Below are 14,656 nucleotides of genomic sequence, written 5' to 3'. Positions count from 1 at the left end.
GACACATAAAGGCTCAGGAAGTTAAGCGTTAAATTATACAATTTTAAATATAGCAGGATATATTTAATTCTAGTATACTTTTTCATTAAAATACATTGCTGATAAATGTTTTTCTATGTGCTTATACAACTGAAATATGTACCCAATTAATTCAGTTTGGACTAAAATGATAACAAAACAAAAAAAACACTTTTCACATCCAAAAATAAATCATTAAATGGTGAGGGTTACCGGGCCTGCCAACTGGCCAATGAGGTGACCCTTATGTTTTTTTCAAGGAGTTGGCAACCCTATTCATGACTGATGTCACGTTTGTTTTGTCATTTTCTGTGTTTAATCATTATTTTCTCTGTTGTCATAGTTCTAAAAAATGTGATTTGCATGTTTAGATTCTTTGAGCAATATTTAACATAAAGGTCATTTATACTACATTCTTCCACTACGCTATGGACAATTTCAAGCCTCCTTGAGCCAATATGTAAGTGTTAACTGAGAGGCGTACCGTGTAACTAAAAAGGCAGATTCTGCAAACCCCTAAACCATTGCCTGCTTGGCTCTGATCTGATTTACTTACTCAACTCCAGGACAGAATTCAGTCTTAAGTACTTAGAAATAACAGAAGAGTGAAACTAACTAATTCTGCACATAATTTTCTGCATTTTTGTTTTTAAAACAGAGGGCAAAATATATCCAGTTCCACACTGGCATCTATCAATATCAATGCCAACCAAATAATACACTGCAAATGTATGATGGTTTAATCATTATTTTCTCTGTTGTCATAGTTCTAAAAAAATGTGATTTGCATATTTAGATTCTTTGGGCAATATTTAACATAAAGGTCAGATTCTTCCACTACGCTGTGGGCAATTTCGAGCCTCCTTGAGCCAATATGTAAGTGTTAAGTGAGAGGCGTACCTTGTAACTAAAAAGGCAGATATTGCAAACCCCTAAACCATTGTCTGTTTGGCTCTGATCTGATTTACTTAATCAACTCCAGGACATAATTCAGTCTTAAGTACTTAGAAATAATAGAACAGTGTAACTAACTAATTCTGCACTTAATTTTCTGCATTTTTGTTGTTAAAACAGAGGGCAAAATTTATCCAATTCCACACTGGCATCTATCAATATCAATGCCAACCAAATAATACACGGCAAATGTATGATGACTTAATCAGATTATTTTTCTGAAATCAAATCAAATAATTTTCTCCATCTTGTTTTGACTAGTTAACGGATTAATGTGTCAGATTATTAGTAAGTAAATTATGTAAATATTACTATTTGTTCTTACTAAATCCATACATCTAAAAGTTGGTAAATTTTCACCTAAATCAAGAAAAATAATGCTTTCAAATAATGTTTTGAATAATATCTATGCTTGAATGAAAAACATTTCTGACAAACAACCTTTTTTTTATGAAATATAATAAATTATTGCTTAAAATAAGTCTGTTAAGCTTATTTTCAGCTAGCTGTTTTTCTTATTTCAAGAAATCTAAGTGAGCAAACTTACTTGAAGCATTGGCAGATAATTTCACTTATTTCTAGCAGATTTACACCGAAAACAAGGGAAGTTGACTAGTTTTAAGGAGATGTGTTTTTGCAGTGTACAAACAACTTATCATTCCCAAATTCTTAGGGCATGCTTTTTAATGCAGTCTAACAAGACTGTAAAAAATTGTGCATCTGTATGAGTGATTACATTCATGTAAAGGATGGTGTTATCAGACTTCACCACAGTACTGCAGTTGGAAGACAGATCTACTCAGTGCATAGAAATAGGCTGTAACATGTATTTACATTCATGAAGCAGACAAGCAGGGTTTTGTCTCGCATCCAGCTGGACACGCGTGCACATGCACACACACATACACACGTAACGAAAAAGGAAAGCGAGAGAAAAAACTTGGATCCCTGCGACGTTTAGCGTTTTGGAGCAGGTGAAGAGTTGTCACTCCAGAATAGCCATTAGCAGCACTGCAGCAGGCCTGCACTTGGCCACAGCTGAACACAGCGCGGCTCCACCAAAACAACAGCCTGATTCTGACGCCTTCCAACACGGCCATCGAGCGCCTTCCCTCTGCTGCTTCCGCTCTCGCTGTCTGTCACTCTTATTTTGCACGAAAAAGGTAAAAATAACATCGACCAAAAAAATGCTTCAAAGCGCTCAATATGAGTCAGTGGGCCCGGAGTGATTAAAGTCCTCGAGAATGCAACAACAAAAACATGATTCTCCTCCATAAAATCACGTTAATCATTCTAATGTAATGCGAACCCAGGAAACAAATCAATTCCATTTCCAGTGAACTCCTCTCACGGTCCATATAAACGACACACACGCACGCGTGCATGTGTACTATAATGAGCCGTAGACATTATGCCTAATTATGTATTAGACTGTGTGTTGGAGGGCTTAACAAAAGCTTTTGAAAGGGGACAATTATGTTTGTTGCTTGGTTACGTCGTTAAAAATATACCAAATCAGAGCAGATTATAGTGGGCGAGAATGCACGTGTTCACCAAAATGGACAAAATTCTGATCATTAAGAGTTTATAAAAAAAAAAATAAATAAATAAATAAATAAAGATACATTTTTTAAAAAGACAACATTGTTTGAGACACTAATAAAAGACAAAATCAAAACATACAAAGTGTTGCTGATGATACGTGTTGGGAAAGAGTTTTTCCTGCCAAGCGCTGTTGCCGGCTAATTTGTTTTCCGCCACTTGAATTGGAATTGAATTAAAAAAGGATGGAGGGAGTCTCATTTGAATCAGAGTGAACTGGCGCGGGTGCCCATTCACGTTCTCGTTCTATAGATTCAATGGCTTTGGACCGGCCCATTCGAGGACAGACGAGGGGGTCGGGAAGCAAGCTGGCCCTAAGCAAAGCGGGTGGTGCCAAATCCGAAGGATCGGGGCCGATCGTCTGTCAAAAACTTGCATTTATTCATCGAGACACGACTAATGTGTGCTCTGCACAATGGCCGCGGCTGCTGTTGATGCCGCCGCTGCTGGTTGGCTGGCTCGGCTCGCGTGGGGAGGGGAGGCAAATATGAATGCAACAGATGGGATTTTAAAATTCAGCGTGGATTGTTCATCAAAACAGACAAAACAACAGGACATCTGTTTACCTGCTGGACTGTCGGCACTTCTCGCCACGTCTTTGTCCCGCCGCGGCAACGGATCCTCGCCACCGTACTCGTCGCGGGCCTCGCTGGGGCTGTAGTGGCGCGGCTTCATCAGCAGGGACTTCCGCTTGTTGATAGGGGCCCCCTGCGCCCCGTCCTGGGCGCTTCTCTTTCGAACCGACGACCCGTATGGGCTGCACAGTGAAAATCAATGCTATTACTAGTTAAGCTTTACGCCACAAGGTGTTTAATGTTGCAAAGATTTTACCTGTTAGTCTCAACAATGAAATCTTGATTGGATAGATCTGTAAAAAAAATAAAAAATGAATTAAAATTTTTAGATATTTAAAGCATTGGAACCAAAAAAAAAAAGTCAAAGATGTCACCAATAAACAAAGCAAGGGACTGCTTATAATCTTTGTTTAATTGTGCTTTAAGATCATTACGTCTTAAGGTTGATCACAACTTTATTATCACATTTTTTAATTGATTGTTGCATTACATTTTAAGCGAAGTTTTAACAATTTGGCCTGAAAACCTACGAACTTGTCCAACTTTTTATTAACGTATGAAGTAATGTTATACAACAAATATGGTGGACTCCGATAGTGTCATTTTCGGAGGATAATTCCAGGACACAGCTGTCTTCAGATGAGCACTTGTCTATAAACTATTGTTTATTTTCGATTTTTTTTCTTCAAGTGGAAGTGGAAGCTCAACTGAGTGGTTGTCTCACGTGTTGAGAAAATATGTTCACACTAATCAGATTATTTTTCTTAAATCTACTCAAATAATTTTCTGCATTTTGTTTTGAGTGTTAAAGACTAGTTAACAGATTAATGTGTCAGATTGTTCCACTTATTTTAGGTAAATATTACTATTTGTTCTTATTAAGCCTGTACATCTAAAAGTTGATCAGTTTAAACCTAAATCAAGACAAAAATGCTTTCAAATAATGTTTTGAATAATATCTATTCTTGAATATTTCTGACAAACAAGCTTTTTTAAGATTAAATATACCGTAAATTTCGCACTATTAGGCGCACCTGACTATAAACCGCCACCCACCAAATTTGACACGAAAACTGCATTTGTTCATGGATAAGCCACACTGGATATAAACTGCAGCTGTCCTCACTGTGTTATGGGATATTTACATCCAAAGATATCAACCGGTAACATATTATTTGACATAAGATTGCCATAAGTCCAAATGAACCACCATGAAGCTTTGAACCAAATGGCTGCATAGCTTCATTGCTTCAAGAAGCCTTATTTGGCCATCACCGTTCTCTTGGGGGAGACAGTCAACCTCTGCTGCCACCTGCTGTCAACACTGTTGCTGTCCAACATGCCTCCTAGCATGCATTGCAGTGCGAAAGATGTACATAATAAATCAAAATTTATGTTCTGTGCTCATTATTTCTTCAGTTACTATTCTAATTGTTTCATTATTTGCAAGTTTTGGAGTTTTATAACATTTAATTTGACAATGGTGCCATAAGACTGTCATAAGACAATCATAATTATGATATGACACTGTCATGAGCATTATTGAATGCTTAAGACACATGTCATTTTGTGTCGTCCAGCAAATTATCTCACTTTTGAATGGATGTAGAAGTTCGAAGTTAGACATAAATAGGGTTAGTGACATAATTTGCCAGATGACACTTACATGACATCTGTCATAAGCATTCATTAATGCCCATGATAACTTCATAATTATGACGGTCTTATGGAAGTCTCATGATGCCGCTGTCAAATAAAGTGTTATCTATTAACCCAAATAAATCAACAAATAAGCCGCACTGGACTACAAACCGCAGGATTCAAAATTAGGGAAAAAATTAGCGGCTTATAGTCGGAAAATTACGGTACTAATTTATTGCTAATTTAGTCTGTTAAGCTTATTTTCAGCTAGCTATTTTTCTTATTTCAATAAATCTGAGTAAAATTTACTTCAATCACTCGCAGATCATTTATTTGTAGTACACTGAAAACAAAGGAATTGAACTAGTTTTAAGGAGGTGTGTTTTTGCAGTGCATGGCTGATCACTAAAATCGACATCAAATCTTTCGCAATCAACGATCACAATTATACAAAATGGGCTATAATTTTACAAGAAAAAAGGTCTTACTAGAACAAAATTCTAATATTTTGATAAAAGGTTTACGAGGAATAGTTGTACTCTAAATGAGCATTAAAGTTTATGAAGAAATAAATAATTATCTCATGACAATAAAGTAGTAGTTGATCAGAATAAAATCTTACCCCCATAAAAAAAAAACAACAACATTTTAATCTGAAAGAGGATATAAAGAGGGTGTGGGGGTGGGAGTCATATTTCTATTAAAAAAAAAAAAAAAAAAAATTGGGGGGGAGGGTGTAATTTACATGAATAATGATTCAAATATTAAAATTTGTTAAGGAAAAAAGTCCATTCTAAAGAGGATGAAGTCAAAACTTTACAAAAGTTTGTCTTTTCTGAGAATAAAGTCATATATTTAATATTCATATCATGTATGCAGTATATTACAGGAGAAAATGCATTTTAAAAAATAAATAATATTTGATATTCATAAGGAGTTCTCCAAGAGTAAATTTTTTGCATCTGGGGATTGCTCTTAAATGCTGGATTGCAACCCAGATTTCCACCATGTCCATGCTGCTTTGCAACCAGTGTAATAATTTAACATCAGCTTCAATTGCTCAACTCATTTTAAGACATTCAAAGAACAAAATCTGCACTCCTTTCCAAAAGGCTGAGTTATGACATTTAGCGTCTTAGAAAAACAAAAACAACAACAACAAAAAACACTGGTTCTGAAATACTTGACTTTTATCATAGCTCAGCGCAAAAGCGGGATGCTGGAGAACAAAGATGAGTACAACTGTTTGACATGAAAAGCATCTTATGACAGCAATGACAACGTGATGTAAAAGGGATTAATCAATGCACACGTTAAGCATCAACTATGATAGTCGTAATAATACAAATAATTACGCCTCTCATGCATTTCATAAAGGTAGTGAGAGCAAGACAGCACACTTGGATAGTGACATTTCCAGTTGAAAGGCTTTCAATCACATGTCTCACACGAGCGCACACTCCCTCAGTCACTGATTTCCTTCCAAGTGGATGAAGTTATTGCCTTATGAATAAACAAGTAGCAACTTGCCCCCTTCAGTAAAGTTGGACTGTTGGATCCATACACATTAAACCAAGGACGTAGGTTTGGTCTGAACATTGGTAGGGACGATAAAACCGCATAACCTGCACGTTCACTTTTTGCTGGAGACTGGACATTCATCATTCCAAACAGATTGGGTGAACGGGGGTCAGGACTACATTTCTCACAAATATGAACCTAATGAAACTATAGGCTAAATGATCAATGGAAAATAAATCTGTATTGACTAACTTTCATATGTACTGGTTCAAGCAATACAACGTTCGATTCAAACCTTTGTTTTCAAAAACTACAAAAGAACAATATTTGAACATAAATTATATTAAAATACACAATAAATACAAACATACAGTATGTTAACTATCCAGGAATGCAAAAAATAAATAAAATAAAATAAACATTTGTCTTCAGACTACTCATCATTGTCTGTCTAAATAAAAAAAATCAACATAACTGAAAAAACCTCTTAGTCAGGGAATAACAAAAATAAATAAAAATTGAGCATTAATTGATTGATTGAGCATTGATGAAATTGAGCAGGTAAAATTTGCTTTTGTACACAAGCAAAGCCAAACTCAACAAAAAAATGAAAGGTCCTTTGGGCTGCTATGTAAATAAAAATGACAACAAAAAAATATATAGTGGCTGCTGCTGGCTGAAAAAATAAAACAACTTTTAATATCCCTCCTCTCCGCAGGGGGTGGATGAGGCGGCATGTTCACGACATGTTGTATATAAGTCATCAGCCAATTAAACGTGTGTTGGAGGGGGAAAATGGACCAGCACATTCAGCAAGTGAAAGTCTAAGTGAAAGTGAAGTCGAAACAAAATGAATAATTCACTTAATAATAGTAGAGTCAATTCCATCCCTTCAACATATTGGAAGACAATCTACTAAATTACCGATATAACTGAAGTCATGAATCATGGTATAATGCAAATAAGGTTACTTAAAAGTTGGTGGGGACAATTTGAGCATTCTAAAGAGCTGGTAGTGTTATGTCCTTACTGTCCCTATGTATAGCTACACCCTTGCATTAAACCGTAGCGGTAAGTGAAAGTGTACATGTGTGGCTCACCTGTGTTGCACGTTTTTACAGTCTGTTCCTCGCCTTCAGAATCCATCTGGAAAACACAAACGGTGAACAAGCCCTCAAAATGATTCATACCTTGGCTAAAACACATGAGATATAGACATGTGCAATGAATATCCATGTGCTACATGCGCTGGTCTGGTGCAATGTTTCATTCTTGTGCTTATGTCCCAGAGATGTTTTTTTTTTCCCAAATGCAAGACAGTGTTGTAGATTTTTTTTTTTTTTAACCACATTCACCCTTCTCTTTTCCCTACTCCATCTAAGAAATCAGGACGCTGATAGCAAAAACTGATGGGGACCCAGAAGGTTCCCCACTCCTTTATGTAAGTTCTGTATTGTTTCTTGGGCAGTTTGTAATTGGTAAGATGAATTTCCACATTGTGGGATGAATAAGGCAGTGTTTTTCAACCGGTGTGTGCTGTGAGCTATTGTCATGTGTCCCACGATAAATTATCCAATATCGCTTTTTTTTTTTTTTAACGTCGTCGGGCGGAGTTGCAGAAGGAAGAAAGGATTACGGTAGGTAGAAGGTTTCAGTTGTGTGCAAATGAGGGAGGTATTGCCCGTGTCACATTCAAGAACTGTTCAGATTTCTAGCCACCTTGTTTTCTGCGACAATGTAGACCCCAGCACGTCTACTGTACGTCATTGGATTACACTCGTCAAGTGTTGATATACACGAAAGTGTTCTTTCTATTTTATCCGTATGAGAAGACCGTCAATCCTCCCCCTGTGTTTTATTCCAACAACACATTGTCGAGGACAGCAAGGTGCCTGATGGCTAGAAATCAGAGCAGTTTTTGAATGCCGCACGAGCGGCTGTCCAACAGCGCCATGGTGCCAGACAAGCTTAAACGTCATCTCCAAACAAAACACCCGTTGCTTCAAAACAAGTCGATTGACTTTTTTTGTTTGCATTTGTGAAAACACAGAGAAACAGGCAACTTTTTTTGAGAAAAACTACAAAGGTAAAGGAGAAAGACCTCAAAGCCACCTTGTTGCTGAACTTCTTGCTAAATTCAAAAAGCCCCACGCTTTGGCAGAGAAATTAATACTACCTGCCTGCAAAGTAGTTGTCAGCGAGATGCTCGGGACCTTATGCGGTTAAAGACATTGCTAAAGTCCCCCCTGTCTGATAAGTCTGAGCTTTTGAAGCCTAACTGCGCTAAAAAAAATAAAATACAATAAAAATAGAGAGACAGAGGTGTTGAAGAAGAGCTTCGTGTGCGTCTTTCTTCAATTCCAGCCAGGATATTGGCTTTGTGTTCATCTAAACAGCCTCAAGTCAGACTGAGTTAGAATAAATATTGAGAAATTATTAGATAATTAAATCATTTGCTCCCAAAAACGTATAAAATCGTTCTATTTTTAATTGTTTCAGTGTCCCAAAGACATATTTATACGTCTTTTACGTTTTTTTTTTTTTAGAAGAGACATCTCTGGGTTCTGATTCAATTTAGCTCCAAAGCACAAAGCTGTAAATCCATTTTAAAGCAATAAAACTGGCCAATGGAGGGCAGTAGCGCATTTGGTAAGACCCGCGACCCGATTAAACGGCAACGAATGGCCGGGCCGCACTGCCGGGGTGCCGGCAGAAGACGACCAAATGGAGAACAACCAAGAGGACGCCCCGGATGCCAGGCGCTGGACGACCGAGCAGAACGACCGGGGCCACCAGTGCAGCAGATGATGCCGTTGAGTCTGTGCTGCTCGCTCAGCAGACCCCGCAGAGACTCAAAAAAATCCATCTTTATGAGACAGGCGGCGATGAGGGAAAAGTTTACCCGGCTGTCGTGGCCACAACAGCATCATCTCTCAGTTTGTTATGTGTAAATAAATTGTTACTTTGCTATCAAAAGGTCTATTTGTCTTGTTGTTTATGTTATTTTGTAAAAGGAAAACATTATTCAGATGTTTGGGATGTAACTAAAGCAAAAAATATCTGTGTTAAAGTCAAAGTTATGTTTGAAATGTATGCTTTCACAAAAAGCTGAATTTCTCAGTTTTTTTCATCAGAAATTGGAAAATTGCTCAAACTAAGCTATTTTCTAATGCTGATTTTAAAGAATGGAAAAAGATATGAACTTACTTTTTTTTCCTGCTGAAAGAAGAGAGTAATCTTTCTTTTGGTGTGTTCCATGTTTATAAAGCAATAGAACTGAATTTTCTGTGGGCCTTGCAAAATCAGTCAACATCCAGTAAAACGGCAGGGCACGAAGGGGGTTGCACTGGTGAAAATGGCTGGAGGTAAATGAGTTTAATGTACTGTACAGGACGTAATTTTAGAACATTTTGGTTTGTGGTGTGCCGCGACATCTTTTCCTATGTAAAAACGTGCCGTGACTCAGAAAAGCTTGAAAAACACTGGAATAAGCTATGGTCATAAGCATTAGGTAAAAAGTTTACACACAGTTCTTCAAATGCCATGTTTACAAGATATCAAAATTTGTGACCACTATTACTCATTTAAAACATTTGTGTGATTAACAGTTGAACTCAATTGGACATGACATCAAATATTCTAAGAGGGCATTCACAAGTACAATAAATAAAAATACAGTGATCCTTCGCTACTTCGCGCTCCAAACTTCGCGTCCTTAGTCAGTCCATCGCGGGTTTTTTTTCCATCAAAAAAAAAACAAACAAAAAAAACAAAAAAAAAAACCAGATAAGCTCTCCCGAGTCGATCGCGTAGTCTCGCCCTCGCTCCCTGCCTCCCTCTCCCTGCTGTTTGTTCGTCAGCCTGTGCGCTGGAGTTGCTTAATAAAGTTAACGATGTTGACAAATGTTTGGGTTTGATCTTGCCAGAGCCGCATCAGTCATCGTTTAACTTGTTAAACAGTTACTGTGGCAACTCATTGTGTGTAAGGGAGGAGTTTGAGTGGACTCATTCAATGAAGCATTTAATAAAGCCAAGCATTTTCTTTATTTTTGTTGATGCTGACAAATGTTTGGGTTTGATCTTGCCAGAGCCACATCGATCATCGTATAACTTGTTAAACAGTTGCTGTGGCAACTCATTGTGTGTAAGGGAGCAGTTTGACTGGACTCACTCAATGAAGCATTAAATAAAGCCAAGCATTTTTCCTTATGTTTTTGCTTATAAATAATTCGGTGGGACAGTAACAAGTTCAAAACCTATCATAATTATTACTTTTGAAGTGCTTAAAAACCATTAATAAGACTGTGGGGGGGAAAAGTGAAAAACGTCTTATATGTATCGCTTTCCAATGATAAATCTGAATAAATACATTGAACACACACACACAAAAAAAATGTTTTATCCTTTCCATTTTTTTTTTTTGGGTGGTGGGGTGTAGTGCTACTTCACGGTTTTTCACTTATCGCGGCGGGTAACCAAGAAAAACGAGAGATAACTATAATTCACAAGTTTGAAATGCGGCATATCACTAGCCACAGGTTTTTTTGTTTCTTTTTCATCAGATGACACTTCAAGTTAATATTCATTTCTTTACCTAATATGTTCCCCGTGGGAATTCGGTATGCTATGAATGTTCTCTACAGAAAAATGCCAGTATAAATTTATGCAGCGTTAAGCCTGAATTGTAGATGACTACTATGTATCCCACCAGACATCTGTCGGATTGTATTTTTGCAACACAATTTAGAAGATACACATTTTAGAGGATAATTGTTAAACATAGTTAGCAGAAAGTTAGTCAATAACAGTTTCAGCAACTATTAACATTTATTCCAAAAAATGAAAGCAGGCGATACCATTTACAACATGTTGCTGTTACAAAACATTAAATGTGATTCAAATCAATTTGTGACTGACATTTCAGGCCAAAGTTATTCATATTCGGGCCGAATTGGGTATAAAAGCGTATAATGCGGATTGCTTGCTGATATTGAGAAGGAAAAAGTACACATATTTTCTATTTTTCAGATTACAGGTGACATCTATATTAACAAGAAATGTCGCTAACCCAAAACCTATCATTGTAAAAACTTGTTTTCCTCAAAAATATACTATTTACGCAAAAATACGCAACTTGATTTAATGTCATCGTGTTATTTGGCATTGTTTTTCACTTCGGCCCTAAAACTTATTTGTAATTTTCGAACTGAAAGACAGCCCATTTTACAACTGGAAATGTACTTTAACTCAACATTTAGAACTGGTATAAAATAAAGTAATGACCTGTAACTGTGTTTGTTGGAGTGTAATTCTCCCAACAGACAAAAAAAGTAAAAGTTGGGAAAAGGTGACAAATTGAAAAAAAAATTGAATTACAGATAATAATGACAATAAAGTGCGCGTGTGTGTGTTTAGACCAAAATAGTCGCCATCCACTCTGTCCGTGTGTTTCTGGTGGCTCCCAAATAAAAGCTATTAAACATAATTATTCCAGGCTGATGGCGGCGTATAGTGGTCACCAGCCAGCGAAATGTGTGAGTCACAGGATGCGCTGTTACTTTTTTCTCTGGTAATGGCAAACATGACTCCTCTCTCTCGTTTGCTGTTGTGATTGAAGGCACTGACCTGTCATACATTTATAATAGGGGAGCAGGTGTGGCAGTGATGGACCTTAATTTCCTTTAATAAACCTTTTTATGTGGCGCACTCTTAATGCCACGCCGAGCCCTCGGAGGTCCTGCTCGTAATAGCTTCATTACTTTTGATTACTGTGGCCTATTGAGACAAACAACTCCCAAACACTATACATTAGCTGGTGTAAAAATGAATGTCTCTCGTTAGTTTGGAACACTTTTTTCTCACGTGCGCAACCAAACATTTTGTGTACCTCCCAAGTCAAAATAACATAAACGTCTGTTAACATCTATGTTGAATTTATACTGTAGATGTAACTTGATATCAAGCATTCAACATACTTTATTTTGAAATTTCTTAATTAAGAAGATGTTTGACGAGTGGTTATATTTTAGGTATATTATGGGAATATTAGTTACAGTCACATTTAAAATGTAAATAAGATTAAAAAAAACATGACATTCTAGAGTTTTGAAAAGTATCTAAACAAACATACTAAATTAAATGAGGAGACTTTTACGCTCTGAGATTTTAATTCTATCCTATAATCTTTGTGTAATCCATAGGCAGTGCACTATACCAATACAATACTATTTTTTTATTCTTGGCTACTTGTTCTACTATACTGTAAAACTAAGAAAAACCAAAAGGCTCTAGATAAATATGTCGTTTTGAAGTTTCAAATCAGTGTAAGCGAAATAGCAAAATTGTCAAAAATTATATTTTATCAAAATGGTTGTGCTTCTTTGTCATATACCAAGTATTTAGGCATGTGCCGGTTACCGGTGTCAAAGTTTACCGTGGTAAAAACCACTGAAATTTTCCGTCATACTGTAGAACGGTCTTAGCTATTTTTTATGTCCCAAAAATACAGCGAGAAATCTGTGGCAGTGCTCACCTCACCCCCTCCGGTTGTTGCTCTGTCCTGTGTCTGTCGGTGACACAACACCTGGGCTTTTTCTCCCCTCATAAAAGACAAAGTCGCTAGTATGGGAGTACGCCAGCTAGCGAAAAGAGACAGACCGTCGCGGCTTACAGGAGGAAAGATGAAAAACAGCTTGCGGCGGGTGCTTGCCAGGGGAAGCAACACCTCCAACACGATTTCACATTTACGTGACCATTATCCGTCACTTTACACATAATTTAAGGTAAGTATATGCTGTCATAAACGTTCCCCACCAGCTACGAGAGTTTCCTACAGCGTGTTTATTGTGTCTCGCGATGGTAAAAAAAAAATACTATAACATTAGCTTGTTAGCGAGGCAGATAACGTGGCTAGTTAGCATCCTAAGATGGCTAACTAGTTCCCTCTCTACCATTAGCCTACTTTTTTGTAAAGTTATCTGCCATTGAAAACATGTTCATAATACAGCCTGTGTGTTTTTTCTCTCTGGCAACTTTCTGTGTTGATAGAGGGTTGGTGTGTGTATAATGTGTAAATAATGATACGTGGCATACCAATGTGCAATGTCTTCCTTCTCTCGCTCTCCATTTATATCCAACTAATTAATATTAATGGTCGTAGTGGTATGTGTTTTACATAAAATCTAATTTGATCATATACTGTATTGTTAAAGTGCAGTTCTTTTTTTTTTTTTGTTCTTGTTCTAATGTTGAGCAACTCGAGCTGTGATTGGCAAATATATTGTGAAAAATAAAAAATCCCGTTCAAAAGTTTTTTTTTTTTTTTTTTTAAACCCAAACATCTAAAAATAACACATCTTAACACATGTTACAATAATTGCAAGACCGTGATACCGTGAAACCTCGGTATTTTTGCTTAAGGTTATTATACCGGCAAAATCTCATACACTGAAAAAAATAACTGGTGGATTTCCTTAATCAAATCATTGTAACAATTTGCATTTACTTGTATTAAGTAAATTTTACTGCTGGCAATATTAAGTTCAGTTCACAACATTAAGTTCAGTTCACAAGCAGTAAAATTTACTTAATAGAAGTAAGTGCAAATCGTTACAATGATTTTATCAAGTAAATCCACCAGTTATGTTTTTTCATAATATTCAAAGTTTTTTTAAGCATCAAATAAAGACAAAGGAAGAATATGCATGGTAGTCTCAATAAAATATTAAATGCAACATTGGCATCATTTGTCAACTAATCTTTAATGTAGTGTTGATTAATCATTTGTAGATCGATTTACCTTTGACTGTTGTTTTGAGGGCGCTGTTTTGGGGAAGATGCCAGCTTTACGCTGTCCAGCCTTCTCGACACTTGTCTGGTCTCTCACGAGCGGATCATATGCTTCATTCCCTGCATTAAAAAGCACATACATTCATCAGAATCATCATAAAGTAAAACATTCAAAATTAAAAAGCATTTAATCTACATACAGACCATTTTGACAACAAACCAAGTCACTTGATTCCAATTGTGCTATTTTCTCAACAAGAAATGTTTTGTTGAACACAGTAATCTAGGCAAAGGTTTAAATGTGTGCGTGTAAAGAAACAAGATGCAAATTGATTGCTTGACAGGGATCAAATTGCCCGCTTCTAATTAATACAAAACATCCAAGAGGGAAAACACGTGGGAGCACAATGAGAGTACATTCAGCACTGCTCACTTCACAGATCTTATTATGGAATTATTTATTTATGTTAGCTCTGGGTGGAGGGGAAAAAATATCTTAATTATAGCTCACAGAGGAGAAAAAAATTGACCAAAAAAAGGGAGCGTCAGGAGGGAGG

At 36.7% G+C, this 14,656-nt stretch overlaps 2 protein-coding genes across 8 annotated transcripts in view; both read right to left on the bottom strand.

Annotated features, from left to right (window-relative positions):
• Positions 1-14,656, bottom strand: part of st18 (ST18 C2H2C-type zinc finger transcription factor) — a 118,827-nt gene that overhangs the window by 53,390 nt on the left and 50,781 nt on the right. For all 7 annotated transcript variants that reach the window (XM_057856654.1, XM_057856656.1, XM_057856659.1 and 4 more), the window contains 4 exons: positions 14,110-14,219; positions 7,412-7,457; positions 3,406-3,442; positions 3,141-3,331 (listed from right to left, as the gene is read on the bottom strand). In XM_057856654.1, the coding sequence (XP_057712637.1) occupies positions 3,141-3,331; positions 3,406-3,442; positions 7,412-7,457; positions 14,110-14,219 (384 nt within the window). The remainder of the gene's footprint in view (positions 1-3,140; positions 3,332-3,405; positions 3,443-7,411; positions 7,458-14,109; positions 14,220-14,656) is intronic.
• Positions 1-14,656, bottom strand: part of pcmtd1 (protein-L-isoaspartate (D-aspartate) O-methyltransferase domain containing 1) — a 128,780-nt gene that overhangs the window by 92,802 nt on the left and 21,322 nt on the right. The window lies entirely within an intron of this gene.

This window comes from Corythoichthys intestinalis, chromosome 14 (assembly GCF_030265065.1).
Source record: "Corythoichthys intestinalis isolate RoL2023-P3 chromosome 14, ASM3026506v1, whole genome shotgun sequence".
NCBI lineage: Eukaryota > Metazoa > Chordata > Actinopteri > Syngnathiformes > Syngnathidae > Corythoichthys > Corythoichthys intestinalis.
The sequence above is the reverse complement of the archived record's forward strand: the minus strand, read 5'-3'. Positions and strand labels throughout refer to the sequence as shown.